Source organism: Melanostigma gelatinosum, assembly GCF_949748355.1.
Source record: "Melanostigma gelatinosum genome assembly, chromosome: 2".
In the NCBI taxonomy this organism is placed as follows: domain Eukaryota; kingdom Metazoa; phylum Chordata; class Actinopteri; order Perciformes; family Zoarcidae; genus Melanostigma; species Melanostigma gelatinosum.
In genome coordinates, this window is record NC_136635.1 from 22,597,678 (window position 1) to 22,622,222 (window position 24,545).

General features: G+C 42.6%; 2 protein-coding genes across 2 annotated transcripts in view; one reads left to right on the forward strand and one right to left on the reverse strand.

Annotated features, from left to right (window-relative positions):
* Positions 1-4,795, forward strand: part of thsd4 (thrombospondin type 1 domain containing 4) — a 39,781-nt gene extending 34,986 nt beyond the window's left edge. The window contains exons 12-17 of the mRNA XM_079287604.1: positions 709-913; positions 1,783-1,956; positions 2,453-2,626; positions 2,793-2,972; positions 3,257-3,401; positions 3,593-4,795. Of these exons, the coding sequence (XP_079143730.1) occupies positions 709-913; positions 1,783-1,956; positions 2,453-2,626; positions 2,793-2,972; positions 3,257-3,401; positions 3,593-3,735 (1,021 nt within the window). The 3' untranslated portion in view covers positions 3,736-4,795. The remainder of the gene's footprint in view (positions 1-708; positions 914-1,782; positions 1,957-2,452; positions 2,627-2,792; positions 2,973-3,256; positions 3,402-3,592) is intronic.
* Positions 4,796-8,146: 3,351 nt separating this feature from the next.
* pepd (peptidase D) lies at positions 8,147-19,958 on the reverse strand. The gene is made up of 15 exons (XM_079284016.1): positions 19,919-19,958; positions 17,897-18,080; positions 17,230-17,357; positions 16,905-16,968; positions 15,385-15,432; positions 14,435-14,496; positions 13,968-14,012; positions 13,101-13,176; positions 12,286-12,332; positions 11,387-11,455; positions 10,930-11,007; positions 10,642-10,790; positions 9,990-10,174; positions 9,126-9,317; positions 8,147-8,534 (listed from the first exon to the last, which is right to left on the reverse strand). Exons 1-15 carry the CDS (start codon positions 19,933-19,935, stop codon positions 8,391-8,393), a joined length of 1,488 nt encoding a protein of 495 aa, XP_079140142.1. The 5' UTR covers positions 19,936-19,958; the 3' UTR covers positions 8,147-8,390.
* Between the last annotated feature and the right edge of the window lie 4,587 nt (positions 19,959-24,545).

Here is a 24,545-nt window from a genome sequence, read left to right on the forward strand (position 1 = left end):
TCAATGTTCTATATAATTGCCCCTGCCAACAGCTAAAAGCCTACTGATGGTATTTTTCCATGAAACCTAACCTTACATTTGCAGGCAAGATAGTTTATTGACTTTAGACATTTACATCTCCACAGTAGTTAAATGGGTTTAACCATTCAAACTGCATTTGAAACATCGTCATGCCTCCATTCTTTTGCAATTCAAACTACTCTTACCAATCTCTTACAATGATAGTTGATGTCAAAAACATAAGAGCCTGGTAATCAAAAACATAAGAGCCTGGTCATCAAAAACATAAGAGCCTGGTCATCAAAAACATAAGAGCCTGGTAACAAAGGGATTGAAAAGACTCAAAATGCAAGTCACTAAATAGCATACACATTACTACCTGGTAGTCAAACAATCAGCGTGTTTTCTGCAATGTATGGCAACACCTATTTAGTGTTTACGTCCTTGGCAGTGTTGTCTTATATATGAAACATGAACCTTCCTCAACCCATTATTAGTCTAATAGTTCTTTCAAAATGTAGAAATACAAGATTTGCAGACTGAACCTTTTACAGCCTCGTTCTCATAGGTGGTCAAAGCGTGTCTTCATATGAACACATCTCAATACAAACAACAGCATTTATGTAATGGACATACATGTGAGTGTGCAATATACACCGTGAAGGATGTCCTCCTAACTCCAAGCTCTTGTGATTGTCACCTGGGCAGCTGGGATATTGGAGAGTGGTCAGAATGCAGTAAGTCCTGCGGCCTGGGCACGCAGCACCGACAGGTCCTGTGTCGGCAGAGCTACGCAAACCGCACCCTCAACGTCCACACGAGTCGCTGTCAACACTTGGAGCGGCCTGAAATCACCAGTTCCTGCCAGATGAAGATCTGCAGCGAGTGGCAGATACGCTCCGAGTGGACCGCTGTGAGTGGCAGCTGTCAGTCACCATGTGACTGCTTTGCCTTTTACTTACTACCTGTTTACATCTCTGTGTATGTTCATTTGTTACTTGTCATTACGCAAGCACACGTCCCTGTTTAAATTACTGTCTACCAGAAAGATATTTTATTTTATATATGTTACATTTGTTTAACTTCTGCACTATTTCATTTCTTCGACATCATTTTTTGTACTTGCGAGATTTTCCTTTTTCCACAGACTCAATAAGCACTTTTGGAGGGAGCTTGAGATCTGAGATTTTGCAAATGACAGTAAATAACTTGAAGCTTGAATTGCACCTGTCTGACGTGTCTCTACAGTTAGTGTGCAACATCAACTTGAATGAGAAAATCCATTCTTTTCCTTTGACACTTGTATCAACTTGTATGGAATACGCTTCCTCTCCACTCCAAGAGCAAGTCACTAAACAGCATACACATTACTGCCTGGTGGATTGACTTGTAATCCCCTTTAAACCACAACTTGTCATTGTTACACTTTGGCGTTTGTACAGATTGAAGCAGTTCATTTTTCTATTTTTATTATAAAAATGTAAGAAATGTTAAAACAATGTGGTCTCTCATGGTGATGAGCCTACAGAGGATTGTCACCTGACTCTTCAGCCTCCCTCAACTTTAAGGAGCGCCACTGGCTTTACTGTCGCTCTCTCAGCTCATACGTGTAGCTCCCAAAAACATAAAACGACTCCTGTAAAGTCTGTTAACAGAGTGAGCAGGGCATACAGAGGATAAAACAGTAATTCTCTAAAATAGAGAGATTCACTGGGTGCACTAAATACCAGCAGCACGTACCCCCACAGTACAGTGCTAACCATGTGGCCTCTGTCTCCGTAGTGTTCGGTGCCGTGTGGGGTGGGTCAGAGGTCACGAGAGGTCCGCTGTGTCAGCAACGTGGGCGACTTTGTTCCCGATGAGGAGTGCAACATGAATCTGCGGCCCATCAATGTGGAGAACTGTGACAAGGGATCCTGTGCCAAGAGCTGGTTCTACACCGAGTGGGGCAATAAGGTGGGAGTTAAGAGTCAATGGCAGACGTTGTGACTTTCATTCAGTTCTATTAACAGAGGTCGTCATTGTGTAGATCTGTCTTCGTGCATCCAGCAGCTGTTTTGAAATCCAGATAACATATTGATCTTTGAAAGGTCTTTGAAAGATTCTTATCCTGTATTCTTTTCGTCAAATTTAGCAAATATCTCCTGACAGTCAGCTCGCTGTCTGATCTGTGTGTGCGTTGACAATTAAAAAAAAATCAGAGGCCTGGTTCTGTAAATGGGAAACAACTAAAGTGGTTCAGATCGACGCCTTTCCACTTTTTTTCCATTCAACCTTTATTTAAATCTCAATGAGGGAATGTCCTCTCTTTCAATGATGTGTAGAATACAGTTAAAACAGAATAAATACTCGCATAGACTCGAATAGCTTCAAAGCCTTCACAGACTGGAGGGTCAGGGCTGTTCAAGAGTCATTGACAACATGAATTGTAAAACGAGCGTTTGCTCCACAGTGCTCAGCTGACTGTGGGATGGGTGTGCGAACGCGGGGAGTCCTGTGCCTGACCAGCCACATCAGCAGCCTTCCTCTGGAGGGGTGTGGCAGCGAGCGGCCCGCGGACGCTCAGGTCTGCAACAACGGCCTCTGTGAGAATCGCATCGAGTGGTTCACCGGCTCCTGGAGCCAGGTATGAGGATGACAGAGGGTGGCACTGGGCTCAAAGGGGAAGTATTGTGGAGTAACTAAATATATGGGATTTTACTGTGATTTGCTTGTTTCTGTTTTCCCGTCTCAGTTGTTTGCACTGTGCGATTGAATCCATATGATCTGTGCTGTTGTTGTACGTGACCCAGTGCTCTGCAGAGTGCGGCGCAGGCAGCCAGCAGAGGTCGGTGGTGTGTCTGATGAAGTCAGATGAAGGATTCGCCATCATGCCTCCGTACGAGTGCTCCTCCCTGGATCGGCCCCTCGGCCAGCAGAGCTGCAACCTCAAGGCCTGCGGAGCGAAGTGGTACCACACTGACTGGAGTGCTGTGAGTATGATATGAAACCCTCGGACCTCCAGCTGTTTAGATGCCCTCAGGCAACGCATCTACTCCCTACTGCGCTTACGAACTGCTGAATGGCTGATACACCCTGCTCCCTCCTATTGGAGAAATCAGTTAAAATCATATTTGGTTACATTGTAGTATACGTTTTTTTGAGATTCAGACCGCAGCATTAAGGATGTAGCAGCAGCGTCAGCAGTAGACCAACTCTGAGGTGGAGTTGTATGAGCCTGGGACTTGACTGATGTTACCGACCCCTGTGCTTCCAGTGTTCAAAGACATGCGAGGGAGGATTCCGCGTGCGGGAGGTGCGCTGCCTGTCCGACGACACGATGTCCAGCGAGGGCTGCGATGAGCAGCTGAGACCAGCGGCGAGGGAGGACTGCAACCCAGAGCCCTGCATACCCAGCATAGGTCAGTCGTCTCCCAGCATTTTATCTGGAATATTACTGACTCTTCCTCGGACCGTTAGGAACACAAGGGTCATTGTTATGACTGTTAAGTCCAGTGAGTAGAGTAGAGTAACGTTGTGTGCCATCTCTGACTGCTTGAGGTGGAAATGGCACGTTGAGCAGGGTGTTGATCGACCCTTCTTTTTCTTTCAGATGAAAACTGCAGAGACAAATACTTTAACTGCAACGTGGTGGTCCAGGCCCGCCTTTGCGTGTACGACTACTACAAGACGGCGTGCTGTTCGTCGTGCTCTCGAGTGGCCCACAGACAGTCCATTCATCGGGGCCGCAGCTAGCACCCTCCACCAGGGCCCCTCAGCTCCATGTTGGGCCGGACTCAATACCCGCTGCAGGCTCCCGGGTCAGCCAGGGGAGAGGACCAGCTGGACCTTGGGCTTAAATGGACAAATTATTTGACAGCCAAGGGCGGAAACTGAAGAAGGAACAGTTCTGTTGGTTCACTCGGAGGCAGCTGTTGGGAGAAAGGAATACCTACGAGTAGTGGAGGACAGGAATTCACTCACTGGATAAACAGAGCCCTGGAGGGGTCAGAGAGATCCGTAGCAAACCGAGGAGCCTGCAAAAAAAACCGATGGATTTTAATCACAGAGGTTTAATCTAATATAAAGAATCCATCCGTTTATGTTTCAAGGCCGAGCAGCTTGCAGCTGTACTGGCTGTTGTGGATTACGTGATATGAAGAGGAGAGCACCTGGGAACTGTTAAAGGTGGACTACATATAGAAAGTATATGTTCTAATATGGTTCCTTACACTTCAATGGTCAGATTCATGGCACGATGTCATATGAAGTTGATGCAGTCTCACCTATAATCAACTATTTAACACCCACTTTGTTGACCAAAGATATGTAACTATCAAACTGAAGACAGTGACTAATTAATACTTTTTCCTAAGAAACAAACACTGCACAAAAACCCCTCCATGGTGCTGATGCTTGTTATTTCACGCAGCATGGATCCACAAGAATTTGTATTCATTGTGGCACAGATGAGGTTTTTCTGACTGCCTAAACAATGGCAAACCGCTTTCTTGTTTTTCCTGCCTGTCGGGTCAGAGATGTAAATGCAGCCTGTGTAATATGTATATAAGTATGTATGACAGAATGAATGATTGACGTTTTTTCTTAAAGGGGTCTCAGACAGTCCTCCCAGCAACTGAAGAGAAAAAGGCCCTCTTTACTTATTTTAGTGGCTCCCCAGTGAGGTTGCTGGTTTATCGGCCGCCGGTGGCCCCTTGGCTGTGGGGATGAAACCGTTGCTGCTTCTCCACCAATCACAGCCTCTGAACTAGGTATCGGCATTCCACAGCCTGCTGGATGGTAGAAGCAGATGGACCCTAAGAAAAACTAAATGTGTGTATATATATATATATATATATATATATATATATATATATATATATATATATATATATATATATATATATATAATTACAACTATTGATCTGGTATGGCATAAAATGATGTTTAGATTAATAGTAAATTTATTATTTATAAACCATATTGCCCCTTTTTTCAGCTTCATACACAACCTGCACACAGTACCTCTCAAGTGTTCAACTGTTTATATATATATTTTTATATGTTATCATATTCCCCCCCATGCACTATACACTTACCTCTGTTTCATAAGTACTGTATGTGTGTCAATGTTTAAGTTCAAGATGACTCAAGTATGCAAATTATTCGATCCCGAAGGGTAAAAAAAACACACCCTGGTGTGCCAGCATGATGGCATGATTCATTATTTTCCCCAAAAACAATCAAGAAGTGTGTAACTGAATTACCAGAATTCTCCAGTATTCCAAATATGTCTGCCACCAATAAAACAACTGTATTTGCCTTATTATTGTCATTACATTTCTAGTGTTCAGCCATTGATTTTAACGAGGCGTGTTCTTAAACAAATAAAGAAAATGACTCATTATTTGTACATTTTACAGCATATTTTCTCCCGTGTGATTCCTTAGTTGATTCAGTTTAATGTCATGTAGAGGACCAGACAGAGATGTTTCTGATTTAAGTCATCCATCTAGAGGACAGAGGCGGCATTACAACACAGGTTTACAGGAGAAGTTCCACCTCTCATAATGGTTAAGAGAGGCAAGTGTCTGGTCTGGTTCACAGAAACGTTGTGGCCCAATGTACTGAATAGTAGTCATTTCTACCGGGAGGCACACATATTGATTGTGGACATTTAAAGGGGCGAGGAATGAAAAAACAACACCACGTGACCAAGATGAGGTTAAAATCTAGAACCCATTCCTGCAGCTTGACCTCTTTTCTTTTTTTTCTCACCTCAGGGTATCCTCCGGCATCGTGCAAATCGATGGCCAGCAGGTGTCCCAGGCCGTGGGGCATGAAGACGAAGCCCAGGTGAACCTTCAACACTTCCTCCACGCTGCACTTCAGGATGCCGATCTTCACGAGCTCCTCCAGGTGAACCCAGTCAGCCATGCGGTGTTTGTCAGTCTGACTTTTGATGATAAACAAAGATATAGGAGCTCTGTGATGACACGGTGCTCATTTCTCAAGCTCTAAATGTGAACATGAAGGTAGCTCGCCTCCACTCATCACTAAGGCCCCGGTAGTACTCATTACACATGGCCTTTAATACAAAAGGCCAAAGCATGATTTGCAACAACGTCTCAAAATTCTTCATCCTGAATGACGTTGCCAGCTGACAGTGGAAAGCCTCACGTAAAACAGATCGGGTGTGACGTGTGACGCCTCCCGCCCTTAGTGTGGAAGTAGTGCTGGAACAGGCTGCAGAAGGGGAAGAAAGGATTTCAACACTCATCAGATGAGGAACTTTAACTGCCCTCTTCCTGACTCCACGCTTTTTAACAATTCATTCAGGACTCGTTCTTTAATCATCACACGGTCAAGCACATCAAACACTCAGCGTGTGAGTGTTTCATACTCTTCAGCGGTGTATGATTATGTAGAGTCCTGATACTGTAACTGTTTTTGACATACTATACTACTTTTTCCCACATATTATACTGTGACTTTTTTCGACATTCTAAACAATGAATTTTTGGGGTTTTTTTCGACATGACTAATAACTTGGGTTGTTTCATTGCCAAATTTCATGACAAATGGCAATGACAAAACGTCCTAAAGCAATTCCTTGGAGAAAGCAAAGCACATATGGATATGTGTTGCATCCAGTTATAATAACCTCAATGCTAAATACTCACATAAAAAAACGTATTACATTTCAAGCACAAGCTGAGCCTGCCATCCATTATCAGGTTCTCTATGTCCACTAAATCTCACTGTAGTTGGAATCAAATTTTGCTAAATTGTGATAACGTGCAGATTCATTATTATTTTAGGCTTGATTTTCTTTCTTGAGAAGAATCCATTTGAAAGACATTCATGAACACAGTTTGGAGCACCATGCACACAACACATTATCTTCTCAGCGTGTGTTACAAATGACAAGTGAATGACTGTAGTTCTGCATTCTCAACAGAGAAGTGGTGAGAATGAGTCGTTCTTTGTAGAGGTTTGAGTAAAACAAAGCTGGCTGCCGACTGTGTTTTGGTAGTGCAATCCTGCTGGCTCGGCCAGATGCAGGAGACCTATTTCCACATCAGTGAATGATAGACTGAATCTCAGTGGGCTGGTTGACCCACTTTTCAGCTCTCCAAGTGTATGTAAGCGCTGTGCGCTGCACGTCACACAGCCGTTATCTAGATTGCCTCACGATTCTGCCATCTTCTCGTGGCAGAAGGGATAACAGCAAGGCGTGCCAGCCACTGGCATTGTGTCATAAAGAGCACCAATAATGTAAATATAAAACATGTGTTGGACATCTTTCATTGGCTTTAGTAGTGCTACTAGCACAGCCCTGATTAAGAAGCTTTGTGAGTATTCTAGACTGAATTTGAAATTAATATTGACATGCCGCCATTATTGAGATTAAAGAAAGTGGCCTAGACTGCCGGGGGACTTCCTATGAAATACTGAGCTCCTCTCTCCTCCTGTATGAATTCATGTCCCATTAATAACTTTGCTTCTTCCCTTCAGTCTCTGATTTCTCACCTCGCAGGTTTCCGTGAACCGTGGTTATATCTGGACCGTGGTCCCGCCTGACACCCATATGCTTTGAATGTGTTGTAACTCTGTTATGTTGTTCATTCTGTACACATGACATCTATCACACTTCTGCCCACCCTGGGAGAGGAATCCCTCCTCTGTTGCTCTCCCACAGGTCTCTCCCTCTTTTCTCCCTGCTAAAGGGTTTTTTGGGGGAGTTTTTCCTGTTCCGAGGGTCCCGGGACAAGATGACGTTGCACGTGCACAGATTGTAAAGCCCTCTGAGGCAGATTTGAGACGTTGGGCTGTACAAAATGAATAGAATAGTTACTTTTTTTTGTTTTATCGAACAGCTATACTATGACTTTTTTTGATAAGCTTTGTGACTTTCGACATGCTATACAATCTATTTTTTTAATCTAATGTTCTGCAGCTTTTTTCTACATTCTATACTATGACTCTTTACTTTTTTGGATGTACTATACTGTGTTTTAAACAGTTTTCAAACTACTATATTGACATACTATACTTGTATATTATTATTATATTTCATTCTATCATCTGAATTACATTTCTGACTTTTGACTTACTTTACTATGACCTTTTCATTACGAAAAACAAACAAGTCTTTTGCGAACAGTTGACCATTAAAATGTTTTATTGAAATAAATTTTTGTGAATAAATGTTTACAAAGAGGAACAATTTCAACATGAAAGTCATTCTTCCAAGAGGCACGATTACCACACATTTTGATTGTGTGTCTGTTTTATAAAAGTGAGAAATAAGAGCAAAAACTTGAAGTTTCACTGAAGAATGTTATTGTATATCTGTAGCAATTAATGCCATCGCAGTGTGCAGCACTCTCTTTACAGCGAGACGTCCTTCAGGGCTTCTCACTGGTGACGACGGGGCCGAAGGGTTTTCCAGAGTCGGCCATGAAAGCCTCGATCTCCTCCACGGTACGAGGGACGCAGGTCAGCAGCTCGATACCGTCCGCTGTCACGGCAATGTCGTCTTCAATGCGAACCTGCGCGCAGTAGTGACAGACGTCAGTCAAACAGACCAATTCAAAAGGAGACAAAATTTGGAAAACTCAAAAAAAGTAAATGCACATAATAATTTGTATTCGTGCTGGATCGGTCACCTAATAATCTGCATTCCGGGAGAAGTTTTTTAATTTAACACTTTCATTTCCTTGAATACCACAGTCAAGTGTGAATTCACTACGACTGGAACACTCAACCTTTTTCCTTTTCACAACATAGATTATCATCCTTATATCATTTATGATAATTCACCAATTTAGTGCCGGAGATCAGATGCAGTCAGTCCAACAGTTCAAGACAAAGCCCCCGTTTTATTTGGTCTAAACTACTTATTTAAAATTACAAAACCTTAACTTCCATGCTGTAATACATTGGATTTTCTTTGCATAACTTCCATGTTTAAAAGGAACAATACTCTAATAATCTTTATAGCTCCTAGCGTCACAGCTGTACACAAAACATGGAAGAATAGCAATGATGTCATTCTGTGGACTAAGTATCAAGCGCTCTGTTGCCCTTCTTGTGAATCCATTCCAACAAACACGACAAAATAAAACCGTAAGCACACTGACCCCGCCAAAGCCTCGAAAGCGAGCCAGCACTTGGTTGTTGAGGAAGCAGCTCTGGGCGGGGTTGTCCAGGGCCTGGTCCAGCAGGTGGTTGATGAAGTATATGCCGGGCTCCACGGTGAGGACCATCCTCTCCTGCACCAGACGGCCCATCCGAAGACTCTTCAGTCCAGGCTCGTTGACACGCTCGACCCCCTGGACAACAATGGTTTATTAAAACCTCAGCTACATTTTCTACTTTTGATAACAGTATTAAGTTTGTAATGTTTATTTTGGATGAATTACACTGTAGGATACCTGCAGCCCAGATGCTGCTGGAAACATTTTTCTAGAGGGAATCGGATCATCAAATCGTAAACTGTCAAAGTTTCTCTGGCAGCCGACAATTAAGAATTGTATTTGACTGTTTCAGCTGAGTCTACTGCTCTTTCTGGTTCAGACTGTGATTAGAGATCAATGAAGTCAGATAATGAAGGTCTGACTGTCTTCCTGAAACTAGCCAACAGTGTCATGTGTCTGCGGACTGACTGAGCACTGTTTTCATACTCAGCGAGCTCTGCTCCACAGTGTACTTCCCACGCTGACACCTTCTGCTGCTGAACACTCCGCAGTTCCACTTCTGTATTCAGTTTTGAGAAGTGCATAACTGAACTCTGTATTCAGAGTTCAGTGCATAACTGAACTCTGAACACTGACAATTTGAGGTTGTGGTGGAGGATTTTGTACAAACAACATCTACCCTTCCTCTCTCTCCTGCTCTCACCCTGAACCACGTCTGGGGTCTCTTAATTATTGATGGCACATCAATACTGGAGGAACAGGAATGTGTTTTCCTCTTCTATACTTCTTTAAGCCTTCTATACTCACCTCAGGGTATCCTCCCACATCGTGGACATCGATGCCCAGCAGGTGTCCCAGGCCGTGGGGCATGAAGACGGAGCCCAGGTGAACCTTCAACATGTCCTCCACGCTGCCGGTCAGGATGCCGATCTTCACGAGCTCCTCCAGGTGGATCCGGTCGGCCATGCGGTGCATGTCGGTCCACTTCACACCTTCAACACAAGCAGCTTTGTTAATGAGGAACAGACGTTTCTGCGAACCAAACTTTAATTTCAAAGTGACCGCGAGGAACTTTTAACTGGTTATGAAACCGTCTTAATCTAACACTGATGCCTCCAGATGACCTACATAAGTAAACGAGAGCATCAGCGAGGACTGTCTACTTATATAAAATCATTTCATCCACAGGGACCGCCAAAATCAAGACCAGGTTTGCATTTTACTTGCAGGGTTTTCAAAGAAATATTAAGAGCTCGGCATCTGTAATTTAAATGTTTAGTTGTACTGAAAAACAGCAACAAAATAAGATGCCTTTAAAATGCAACAAAACAACCATCAGTTCACTCTCTGCTGGTCGTGCTTCTTTGAGGGCAGACGATTACATTTGAAGAACTTTGCCTCATCTTACTCTTCGTCAGTGAAGTGCGCTCAATAGCTAAACGGACTAAAAGATGATAACCTGGTTTGATGGCAGCCATGACAGTGCGGGAGGCTTTGAGGACAGCCTCGTAGACGGCCCTCTGGTCTGGAGTGAACGTGCCGTTGGCTGGGAAGGAGCATGTGATGTCTGAGGAGTAGCAGTAGTACTCTCCACCCATGTCGAACAGACTGCAGGGTACAAGATTTCAAAACTCTCTCAGCCAAAGTGTTTCTACATACAAGTGCTTTTGTTAGTGTTCGTGTGGGAGTGAGTTCCCAGACAGTTTTAGGAGGCGCTTGCATTTAAAAACTGTTGAAAGCTACTCACCACATGTCACCGTCCGTAATTGTCTTTTCATTCGGAGCACTGGCATGACCGTAGTGGAGAATGGAGGAATTGTTGCCCCTGTTAAAAAAAGAAACACCATGTGAATTGAAAAGCCATAAATAGAATTAGAATCTTTCAACTTCTTTAACCCTTTTGAACAGAAAGCCCAGACACAGCGCCTCTGTGTAGAATCACTGTCATGATCAGCTCGTATCCATTAATCCCTGTGGAGTACTCACTGCACATGGTCTTTAATGCAAAAGGCCAAAGCATGATGAGCGACAGTGTCTCAAAATGATTCATCCACAATGATGCAGCTAGCTGACTGTAACCCTGAGGAAGTCCAGCTTCTTAACTCTGCTTTGAATAACACATCACGCTTACATGCATCTTTGCAGGAGCATCATTTCAGCTTCAGTTCGACGTTTAACAGCAAAACAATCAACCATTGCCTTACGTTCCACAGATGCAGGTGTATGAGGTGTGACGCATCCCTCCCTTAGTGTAGCAGTAGTGCTGGAAGAGGCTGCAAAAAAAAACACAAAAAGCAGCAGTGTGTGAGAGAACAACCCCTGTGAGAATAAAGAAACTAAATATCAGCACAGCAGAGACGGGTTGAAGGACTTTCACTGCCCTCTGCCCGACGGCATGCCTTTTAAAAATTCATTCAGCGCTAGTTCTTTAATCATCACGTGTCCAAGCACATCAAACATCTTTATGGATCTGGACAGCGTCGCACAGCTGAGGACGATGTAGAGTCCAGGGTTCCTGCTGCTCCTTACACAGCAGAGGCAGAATAACCATCAGGACGCCACATTATTAAAAACCAACAACTAAAGACGATTCATATATTATATTTAATCAAACATTTAAATGACAGTTTCTTTTCTTTTGCTCCCAGCTTGGTATTTTTTTTAAACGCAGTTGATCATAAGCTGCACATAATATAGTTATATAGTTAGTAATGGAACTGCAGGACAACAGGACGAGTCCTGAAATGCACAGGAAGCAATCGGAGGGCGGCAAACACGTGTGATCTGTGATCCTGTTCTCGTTTTCCAGTGAGAAGACGAGAAACTGCATTTTGTACAAAGAGACGGCTGCTTTACACCCACTGACGTAGAACGACAGGAGTCAAATAGAAGAGGGACAAAACATCTCGTCATACTCTCTTGTGTCACTCTCTTGATATATTTTCAGAGAGCGAGAGCCCTTCACGTTGTCTAAGTGCCTTCACTTCATTCATTTGTTTATCAAATTTGAAAAAGCTGTGAAAATCAGCCCACGGTTGTGAACAAAATGATTGATTGTGAGAAGCTAAAAAGGCCAAGAACACGAACAGAGAGCTCCACTTACCTCTCCATCTCATATTCTTTCTGTCCAGGTTTCACACTCTTCATGATCTACAGAGAAACAGTGGGATTATACATGTGTGATTTAGATAAAAAACCGCTATGGACTGTTAAAATATAGAAAAATAGCATCCAGAAGTTGGTGAAAACATTTATTTCTGCTGTACGACTTTTCTTGCCAGTTTCCTTTTTCCCCTCATTTGTTTATAAGATGCTTTAGAATGAATTGTGGATCATTTTCTCAGGCAGTCTGCAAGATTTACACACAAAATAAAAAAAACAAAAAAAAACAAACATAAAGAGTCAGTGCCCCTCTTGCTGATTTGGGAGAGCTCATTTACCCGCATACCCACAGGGAGCCAGAGGTGGTTCTGGGCAAAAAACGTCCAACGACCGCACTCGTAACTACAGGAGTAAAACAAGATTGAACGCTGATGGAGACGGACTTCAGAGGACAGATAGCACCGAGAGGTTAACTGCTCCTCCGGCCCCCGCAGAGCTTATTCACGGTGTTAAGAGTGAAATCCTGTGCAGAAGTAAGATATCGCTTTAATGTTACAGCTTATTGGTCAAAGGCTATCTCTGTTAACTGCTGGCCCCGAGCTGCTGGATGAAGTCAGAATCGATAGCATTTAAACAGCGTACAGCCCGAGAGGATCCAGAATCCTTTGGGCCAGTTTTAAGCTCAATAAGGTGCTTGATACTTCGGCCATTTCATTCCATACTCTGAACATTTATATTGTTTCTGCTATCGTTTGATAATTTAAAAGGCATAGACCATTCGAGCAGATTGCTCCTTCTATCCGAGGAGGATCTTGCCATTTTATGGGCTTCACTGGAAATCCTGTTGGTGTAGCGCAGGACCTCCAGCTCCATATCCGTCTTCACCAGACGGCTGCAGACACAAACAGAAAGAAGAAGCGAGTGAGCAGCTCCGGTCCATACACAGCCAGTTTATCCAATGTACAGCCACACAACATCCATAAGTCACCTTTCACATTGAGCATCTTTCCCGGGAACATTGTATATAAATGAAACCTGTCGGGAATCTCCTATAATCTAGTGCTGCAGGGCTGAACACGTCTTAAAGCACAATAAAAGGTAATGCAGTGTTTGATTTGAATCTAAGCTGAGAGACTGTTGGAACTGAAGCTCTCTCGCTTTCATCTTTGCTAGGAAAGCAGTAGCCGCACCGTGGGAGGCTTGATACAATAGTATGAAGGATTTCTACAACAGCAGAAACAAATAAATAACACAAGGCAGTGGTAACCACTAGCAACACAAATGAAAGTTTAAAAAAAAAGTTTAAAAACAGCCCATTCTAAAGAGAGCCATGTGAGCTCCGTGCAGTGGAGGTTCAATCAACTCCCTCTCCCCAGGAGGTGTGCCTGAAAAGCATTCCTCCTTATTTCAGAAAATGTCAATTCATCTGGAGAGTGTAAACTCTAATGCCAAGGACAACCAGGAGAGCACGAAGTCCATTACATCTGTGCAGACTGGCTTCTCACTCGGCGAGGAAAGAAAAAAGAAAAACAAGCCAAAGAAAAGCTCCCGTTTGTGATTGCAGACACACAATTACCCCAGTGGGCAGAATGTTGAGGTAATGAAGGGAGAGGAGACAGGAAGTCTTCATTCTCATCTTGAGTGGGCTTTCTGAATAATACAAAACGCATTTTAATTACTTACCATTCCACAATGACTGGGTGTAAAAGAGTGTTGTTCACTTGGAAACTGAAAAAAATAAATAAAAACAAACATTAAATGAGTCTTTGGAAAACGTTCTGCCTTTATTCCTCAAAGAGTGAACGTCTGCTATTTCCTGCGGCTCCATTTTTTCTCCATCCTTTCACATGTATGTATTAGGTTTGAAATAACTTTACAGCACAATACTGATTTTTCAAAGCAGTTAAGGTCAGAGTGTGGAGAAAACACAGAACCCAGACGAGTGCCGAGAACAGTAACATTGCAATTAACGAGCAAAAGCAAGATCGTTTGCTTCATTAAATTATATTTAGAATCGGGTTATTCAGAAACTATCAGTATGCACGAGTCTGTTGCGTCCTTGGTTATAAAAGAAAAAGAAACCAATAACCTCCCTAAACAAAAGTATAATTATGTTAATGCAAAATGGCACGACCGGTAATTAAACATACCGACTAATTCCTTCAAAGGAGGCTTCGCGGCAGATGCTCCCACTGTCTGTGTTCTGACCGCGCTGCAAGGAGAAAAACACACAAGTGAAATCTCCACCAAGTGCATTCAAATGTCAATACGAAACACAACACTGGTTCATATCCAGGCTGATGATCCATCCCGTCATGGCTGATGGATCATCTGGTGACAGCATTTATTCTCAGGCTGTACGTCATTCAGCGGTTGAAAGAGGGCGGCAGATCTGACTGGACCTCTTAACACTCTGAACCCCAATTTTGGGCGTTTTTTACTCTCGTCACACTGAACTCTCTGTGGCCTTGATTTTCACTGCAATATGCAAAGTCCTGCACCTTTATGGAAACGGCACAATCATGGCTAGAAGTAGAGATAACACAAACATGTATTTTGTGCAGTCAATGCCACTATGCCATAACTCATGAAAAATTAAAAACAAAAATGCAAATTGAGTTCATGTGATAACTTATTTAATCAAAAATTTAAAAATCCTGGAATCTATACATCCAACAATTTTTCCAAGTGATTGTGAGGACCGCAGGTTTTTTGGGGTGGAATTTGAAATGAGACGTGTAGAATAAAATGTTTTTGATGAAATATTAAAACGTTTAACTTTGTGTGACGTGTTCAAGGACCGTCGGAAAGACGACAATCTCACGACGACGACGGTTTTTACAGCTTCTGGCTGCGATAAACAGTGTTGGCGACTGTTTGAAGAAAACATGCTGTTCAATCCCACCGGCATTTTTCGGGGGTTTTAGAGGGCTAAAGACCACCATCCTTGAGTCGGTTCAGTTAAATTCTCCCACAAGACACTTGAAGAATTGGTCCTGTGATCATAAAATAAAACTATGCATCACTAGCTGTAATCAGGTAGGAGTGAGTGAAGCACAGTCCAACCACACACTATAACACAGAGACACCATCGGCATACCAGTGTCAGGAGCAGTGCTGGCCTCGGGTTGGACAGGACATCAGCAATCTAGAAGGAAGCAGACAGGGATTAATGAGGAGACAGAGACGCACAGCGGGGAAGCAGAGACGCCTTCTGCTCTCGCTCTGCAGAATAAAGGTCACTCAGGCAGACGCCATGTCTACGTGGTCCCTCTGCTACTCAGCAGCACACTGAATGACAAACCACAAGCTAATTCAGAACTCTGCTGCCAACAGCCTAAATGTCAGAGAACAGATCCCTGACTCGGCGCTCAGAGACACTGCTGATATTTGAGTATTATTATTGATACCACTAAAGTTGACTTCATAACACATTCACTGCAGAAAAAGCCGTGCCGTACACATCGAATTTAAATTGCGGCTTACTTTTAAGACATCGGATTAATTGCTTCTATGCTTAAGAGTTTTAAATGCCGTTGTGAGCGTATCACTCAGTTTAACAGTGATCCAATTAGTCAATGACTAGCTGCAACAAAACATAAATAAAAAGAGGCTGATACGCATGTGTGTGGAAAAACACCTTCCATGTGCGAGTGTTTGAAACATAGAAAACTGCTCAAATATTCATGAACTTGCTCCGATAAAAAACAAATACTGTTCTCTTTTAGGTCCTTTGGTAGGCAGCATTACCAACTGACTGCTAAACACCAGCAACTGAGTCAAACAAACGATTATGTGATTTAATGTTGTTTTTTTCATCATATGTTGAGTGTTGAGCTGCTACTACTTCATGGAAGAATTGGCTGTTGATTGGAGTGATAATTAGCACATCTTAACCTGTGAATTATCAGGAAATCTAATCTCATTTCCACACAGAGTGATTTGTTGGCCAGTGAAAGCAGTTATATTAAAGTCAGACGATATCATTTTTGATTTGTCAACACGCACACCTCCAAAATAGCTCTGGAGCCGTCAACCGTCCACTTTAGCGCCCCTGGGAATCTGCTGTCAACACCGATATACAGAACACAAACATTTCCCCAAACTCTCAAAATAGGCAATTATAGGCCGTCTGAGCAGGAATGCATTTTGTAGACGAGATAAAATGAAGACGTTGGATCTGCGGGTAACAGATTTAAGATAAAATTCAAAAATAAAACACCAGAGTTCTCCGCGGACTTCTATGAGAATTTTGGTGGTTGATTTCCGTCAGAGCAGAATGCCCACTAGTGAACTGTTTAACAAAAATAACGTATCAGCGTAATACTCTGTGTAAACCCAAAAACCGGCAACATTTTCTCTGATGTCATGGACTGCACCCTCCGCACTAACAATGGAGGCAATCTCCTGTGCAAACCGAATAGTGTCCCCGCTATCTGGTGCCACCGATATCTCTGCATAGAGGTTCAAATAGCAGAATGATGACTTTCACCTTTAAAAAAAAAAAAAAAAAAAGTCTACGGCGGCACTAAAGTCCTTTGCTGCAACTTCATGGAAGGTGGCTGAACACCAAGGTTCAGTTACTGCACGGGGAAAAAGGACAAGAACACACAGACTTACGTCACAGGCGTATCGCACCTCATCCACAGCATACTTCTCCTTGAAGTGCTCTTTAGGAAAGATCCTGTCAACAGATGCAAAACACAAATCAAGTAAAAACAACTTACACTCATTGGGTATTTTTTAGGAATCAATCTCTAAAAACAGACACTAGCAGAACTGAAGGATTAAAGTCTAAAACGGCTCTTGGTGGCATTTACAATACAAATATAATACATTTGTTCTGGGTGCAGACAACTTTGTCAACCCTTTCCTCAAGTTACAGCTCACGGCCATGATGATTGTTGGCCATGTGCGCCGCTCTTTGAAGATTAGTGCGACTCACTCTCCCATCCAAGTGGCATAGCTTTCAGGCAGTTTGGGAACAAAAAGGACGGATTTCCCAGAGTCCACATCAATGGCGCCGTAGCAGTCGGGCTCGGTTATTCCGAAAGCCCAGTGGAAGAAAGACTCCTGCAGAAGTGAAAGAACCAGCCAGAGCATTAGTGCGGGAGATTATAAACAGTCCGCTAGAACAGAAAGTTACTGCCGGTCAGATGATGACAAAAGTAGAAATGCGATGCTGTCCTCAGGAGCCGGTTCACAGAGGTGAATGCTCAAACAAAACTCTGTGTGCCCTTTGATGTTTTTGTTCAAAACCAATTACAGTCGCAAGCTTAGACGGGAGCGTTGGGGGGGGGGGGGGGATGAGATCAGGAACACAAGTGATTTCTCTGCAGAGTGGCTGGCCCACATATTTTTGACAGAGTGAAGAGATTAACGCGCCGCCGTACAAGCTAAGAACCGGACTTCACTTGAGGAAAAGCCAGAGAGGTTCTGGTGGCGCCCTGATAGAATCTCTTTAGGGATTTGGCACAACCAGCAGAGAGGTGACTGACACAGGAAGTGCTGGAGGGACTTAAACTCGCTGCTTGCTTGGGGATCATGGATAGATGGACGGATAAATAAATGCAAGACCTTGCCCTCCCCAGAGTCAACTAGAGTCAACTAACCTGTCTGAAAAGGAGGTCCGTGTCCGTGCAGTGCCTCTGCTTCTGCTCCCCTCCCTGCAGCAGCACCAGCGACTGCGGCACCACTCCGTCTTTGTCTTTCAGCCCGTTGCACAGTCGGCGGCGGTTCTCTGCGAACAGAGCAGCGGACACCCTCAGGGTGTCGTTCCCCAGCCAGTAGACGGGTCTGGAAGGACAGGGAGACAGAAGATGGGACGGCGTACTGGTCGGAAGAGACAACTGAAGGACTCTGGGTCAAGATTAGCGTTGACTGGTCACAAACTGCACAAGCCTAAAATAACACAAAGCTGATATTAAATCCCATTTCCATAATTCAATTCCCCGAACCTCTCTCTGTAAATTGATATTTAAAGCTTTGAATTCTGTGGGCAAATTCAAGAAATCATTTTTGATCTGCTGAGCAAGGAGAGGGGACCGGTTCTGTTTTAAGTTCTCTCTGGAGGTAAATCCTCGGGATATGGTCAGTACGTGTCAGCCTGAAGAGGTGGGTGAACCGCGGCGCAACCCGTCTTCAAACAGTTAAGATATGGATACAGACTGAGAGACGCAGCCGTGTCACTGATAGGCATTGGTTATAAATCTTGTTCTTTGGCCCACGGCTTTGCCGATAAGATAACAAACATGACATATCTGATGCAGCCTGGACTATACTAAAGGTTAATCCATAAGATTTTATGGTTCAAGGATTTCTGTATCATTCGCTGCTGGCTGGCTGAGTTTACAGGTGTACCTGTGACTCTGTGAGGGTAGATCGTCCCCAGCGAGGACAAATTATGTTTTTATTGGAGGAAGTACACACAATCGTGTACTACACTGCAATCCAAACACCCTGCAGGGCAATAGCTCAGGGTTAAAAATAAATAAATACATATACACCTTTTAAAATGCATTATGTACTTGTTTTTTTAGGATTGTGTCAGTTAAACACTCAATAAAAGTATGTTTCTGGCGTTGTATTGTGTTACATAATATCATAAGGTGCGTCTGATGTTGGTTCCAACCTCTGGCAGAGATCACCGTGTGATTGCAGACGACTTTCCGATTACCACAGCAGATAGCTGGTGCGGTTTTATCAAATGATCACACCAAGCATGCGTGGGTTGTGTCGTGATCACGAGAAAATGAAGCTTGTTAATTATTTTACGATTGCAACATCAGCAGTTATCTCGTGTTCCCAAAACACAATTACCGGTATACTGCTGGCTTTCCATGATCTTGCAAATCAGAGCTTTCAATACACATTCACCACAGGTTGGACAGATACTGTATACATGCATGTCAACTGCTACATTACCATACACCTATAATACTGTTAAAAAAAGAAGAAAAAAAAAAAGGAGTGTGTTATGTAGGTCCCCTACATCCACGATTATTTTAATAACACTTTGATTATCTTCCTAAGTGGATACTGCGCTTTCTAAAACACAAAACATCTGTATCACATACAGATGCACAGAAATGCAGTAACCACAATGCATCTCCCAAAGGATCGGGGACATTCAAAGCAGCTATAAGCATGCTTAGTTCAGTTTTAAACATTCAGAATTTGAAAGTAAGCTAAATCTATGAGCAGATTAAACGTGTTACTGAACGCAGCTCCAGTATTTTTAGTTTAAGACACTAAAGTTAAGAGTTTTTTTTATTAAGATATAAACGTGCATGCAATTTGGCCTGTTGAGAAAATGTCTTGTTTTCACAGAGACTGTTAAAGATGTAACATATCTCCTCAAATGTCCATAGTGCAGAAAGTCCACTAAAGCTACATCATTACGAAACAGAACTTAACATGTTTGTTAGGCAGGTTGAAAGAGACAGTGTAGTGACGGCACACCTCTGCCTGGCAGCTGTATTATCAGACGGGCTCACGAGCTTAGCGCAGTAACATCTTCATGTTACGGTGGACTGAGAGTAGAAGCTACCAAGACTCTCTTAATGATAGGAACTAACAGAAATACATGTTCTGGTCAGCTAAAAAGCTGCCAGAAATCAGAAAAATCAACTTACTTTGGTGCTGCAGCCATATTGAAGTGCTGGTCTCCAGACTGTCACGTGAGCTTTGTACGGCTCTGCCTCGCGTATCAGCTGACGTGACATTGTGCTGCGTTCAAGTCTCTCGGAGAAAAAGAGCTTTAACAGGCAGGAACGTTGAGAGGCTCATATCGTGTTATATTTTTCCAACTACGACTGTCGTTTACAACGTGCTGCAGTCAGCACGAGAAAAACACCATCGACTGAATTGAAAACCGTCACATGAAAAGCTAAAAAGAAGAGGCAGTCCGAACGATGCAGAAATAAGTGCTGCTAATGAAAACAATGGCGGAAATTCTTCACCCCCTAAATGTCACACCATTGCAAGCGCTGCAGTTGCCAAAACATTACAAAACTGCTGGTATTTTACGACCTTACAATATGCAATATTAAAACCTTAATATTCTGAAAACCATGTGACACCATCAGAGGCACACATCAAAATAAAAACAGTGTACACTATACTGTCTCCTTTGATTTGATTCAGTTATGGTGTTTTTACAGTAAAAACAGTAGGGGGAGATGCAACTCTCTTTTGTCACAATGCAGGGAGAGATTTTTAGAAACAATGAATTATTATGAGGGACTGCAGATACATGATGCAGGTAGATGCACGTTTTTATTAGCGTCATAAACACTTTAATCTAGGAATCCAGGTAGAAGTTATTTTTAATGTTTATTTTAACCTTACTGAAGGTAGATATACAATTTACCATAAACTGTTGGAACTTCTGGACTGGAAGATAGCAAAGAACTCAATAATAAGATGGTAAAGTATTTACAAATGTAATTTGTCCCTGTCTAAACTCGTTGGAAGTGTGCGCTTAATATTTAATACAAAAATGAACACTGAAGACTTATTTCGATTTCAGGATATTATTAATAAGACTCTTAACCTTCCATCACCCTTTCTGCCAGTGTGGTCTCAGTTAAATGAGGCCGTTGCTCTCTGCACATTTTGCCTGATTTGAACTAGAGGCAGTTTTACCCAGTACTCATTATATTCATGTGCATATATTGGCCACTTTTGAAAAGGCCAAAGTACAATCCAATTATAGTCATCCTTGTTTTTTCTTGTAAAATACAATAAACTTGCAGAAAAGTCAAATGTATTCACACAGACAAATCAATGGCTTGATTCACGCTCCTTCCTGACACGCCGCAAAAATATATATAAGGTTACACACCCATAACTTGGTTGTTATCCGCTAATGGCTCCCTGGCAGAGAGAAAGTGTTTCTGTAGTACAAAGGAGGACTCTGGGACACCAGGCGTCAAGCCACCACTGTCACTGTAGACTGAGTGCCAATTCCCCTGCATCCTACATTTTATCTCTCCTGCCAGCTGCAAGTTGTGCTGATACAGTTGTACTGCTGGGCTTTGAACTCTCTACTCTCCTCCCTGTGGGCGTTGGACATTTGCAATGGAGGGAGGAGCGTCGTCAAAGACACTCTGACTGTCGGGACAAAAAGTGCCAAAATGAATACGCGATGCAGGCCAGCGAGAAAGTAGGGTATAGCTGGGGGTACACATGCTTCAAATTTCTGGTGAAAGACAATAAAAAGAGTGTTTTTTTACAGAAAAAAAGTTAAGCGGTGATGACCTTGTGACTATAACAGTCGCTGTCTGCTCAAACCATCTCAAAAAACCTGGAGAGGCTTAACCGTGAACGTGACAGCTCCCAGATGTAAATCTGTGTATATATTCTTGCCTTTAACTATTTCTAAATCATTTTTCCGACATGCCCAATTAAATAAAGCCTCACAAATGATTTGCAGTGAGCATTTATTTCTAATGAGGCAAATGTTACTGTAAATTCCAGTGACTACAGAGGCAGAATATTAGTAATGCTTCCCTGTTGCCCACTTATGTGAAGACTGAAAGCTGTGTTTTTAGCTGAATTTTTGCTTAATATGACCATCAGCATATGGATGAAAATAGGAAAACATCGGTTTGTATTATCAGGCAGGATGGATTTGAGAAGGTTCTGCAAACATTGTGACATTAGATCCATTCCAAAGTCTTCTCACCGCCGGAATCCAAAATAACAATCATGATAAATCAACTACAGACCTTTTATATGCAAGCCAATGGGAGATGAGACTGTCACACTTGGAAGATAGATCAGATGGCTTTAAGATTCATCCAGAAACTATCTCAATCCCCCTCCTACAAAACTGCTTCGGTCAATTAGACAGATAGCGGCGTGTGGCGAGAAACACCATTGATGCAGATTATTTACTCTCTTCAAATGACCAGAAGAAGGTTTGATTAAAACGTAAAAAGCTGCCTGCAGGCAGATGGATTCTGCTGAGTGGGTTCTTACTGTAATGCCTGCTGGTGCGTGTGTCTGACAGAAGTGAGGAAAAGTATGAACTTCTGCCAAAACGCATCAAAACACCATAGAAGCAACTATAATTACAGCCTTACGGTTTTATGCCTTCGCCGACCAGACATAGCTTCAGTTTACGTCCATGTCTGTCCAAAATGTCATCACTTCATCATTTTATCCTTTTAGATATTTGTGTGAGACTGTCATAATTAGCATCGGAGTTCTTGAGTAATGGCCAACAAGGTGTTTTGTGAGGTAACAGTGACTTTTGAACCAGATATTTTACTCAGTTCAACCTTTAGTCCAGGTGCCCTTGTACCGAGTCTGAAGAAATTCACTCAAAGCGTTCCTGAGACACCTCTCGCACAAGAATGAGTCAGACGTGAGGTCACAGTGACCGTTGACCACCAAAATCGAATTACTTTATTTTAAGTCCAAGTGGACGCTTGTGCCAAATTAGAAGAAATTCACTGAAGGCGTTCCTGAGAATGGACCGCACTGACAATAGTAGAACAGCAACTTCTAGATTTAGGGCGGGAATGGTTCGTAACAAAGCTCATTTTTAAGACTTAGACATTTGTGTAACCAATGTGCATTGAGCAAGTTTAATTTATTCATTCATAAATGTAGTCATACTCTCAGCTTTAGTTAGTGCGTGACCATCAGCCAATCGGAAATATAAATTGCAAGGCAGAAGGCCCTTTTTCCCTAAGCAGCTGTATGACAGTGTAAAGCTGTACTTATACCAGAGAGCTCAGGTGTGACGGCGAGCCAGAATGTGAATGTTAGCGAGGAGAGTTGCTGAAAAAGAAACAGATACACAAAAAACTTGAAATACTTTCTAAATAGCTTGGGGGGAAACTACGCTCGATGCTAAATGATGAGATTTCTTTCAGCCTACAGGAGGTGAACTCTGTAAACAGAGGAGAGACTATTTGAGGTTACAAGGTGAGAAACGGGACACGCCATATAAATTGTGTTCATGATGATGGCAGTCAAAAGATCAGAGAATATGCTAATCACCTCAGGTCTAATATGTCTTCATCATCTGAAGCCATTTCTTCCTTCCTCGCCCGCTCTCTTTCTGGTCTGCAGCTTCATGATGTTACAAAGTGTTCTCTAATAATCACACAAGCAGCCACATCAAACACCTTTGCTGTTCTGACCACTCAGAATTAGTCTCAGGATGTCTTGAATAAGGTTAATATGACCTTGGAACCCTCCACTAACATCCAACAAAAACTGTATTTATTGCATTTGTCATTGAAAGGTATCCTGATAATAATCAACATAACTGTGTAACGGCAAAGCGAGGAAAGATATGAATGTGAATGTGGGTCTACAACATGAAGCATAGCGGGTTGTACGTCAAAGCTAATCATTAAGATGCATTATTACAGCACATACGGTTTCATTGTTCGCTGATTTTAGAACAAGAATCGGTCCCAGAAAGTAAGAACAAGAGCACTGTTGATTGCACATTGTCCTATATAACGCACAGACCTCCACCTCAATGGAAACACTGATCACTATCTAAACAAACTCACAAAGGGCTGAGTTAACAGAAGAATATCAATTTGTAGCTAAAGCCTACGGGGGTCTGTTTGAGGTAGAGTAACACTGATTATTAGCTCCTGAAGCAGATCAGCACCAGGCTAATTACAACAACACCCTTTTACTCCAGTAAGGAAGGAAACCAGAGTTGTTATGACAAACTCATACATATGAGAGCAGTGCAGGGAAAAAAACACACTTTTCTTACAGTAGATCTTACTTAGATCATCTTAGTTTGTGGTCTCAACTGTATGGTTTCCCTGTCACGCTTTAATGTGGGTTCCCACAGGGGGAAGTGATTGGACCACTTTGGTTTTGTGTGAACCTCCCATAGAAACAGAACAAGACTTTGAACTGTCATTTGACGAGTATACAAAGGACAATGTTGATTGTTGTTAGGGCGACGAGGCGCAGTGGGGCCGTAAAGTGTTGTCGCAGATCAACTGGGAAGAGATCGGATGCAGCGCCGGAGACTGACTGGAATATAATATTAATAAGTATGTTTTTATAGTTTTTAAATCCTCTGAAAATAAGAATCGTTGTGTTTTTGTTACCTTAGAATGAGCCGTATATATATCTACATAAGGAGCGGGTCCTTTTCACCTCCTTTTCAGTCCCTGTGTTTCTAAATTAGTCCTGACCGGACAGACCATTCACTGGCTCTAGGTATATTGCCATACATGTTTTGTGTCGGCCATCGTAGTTCTCCAACACGCA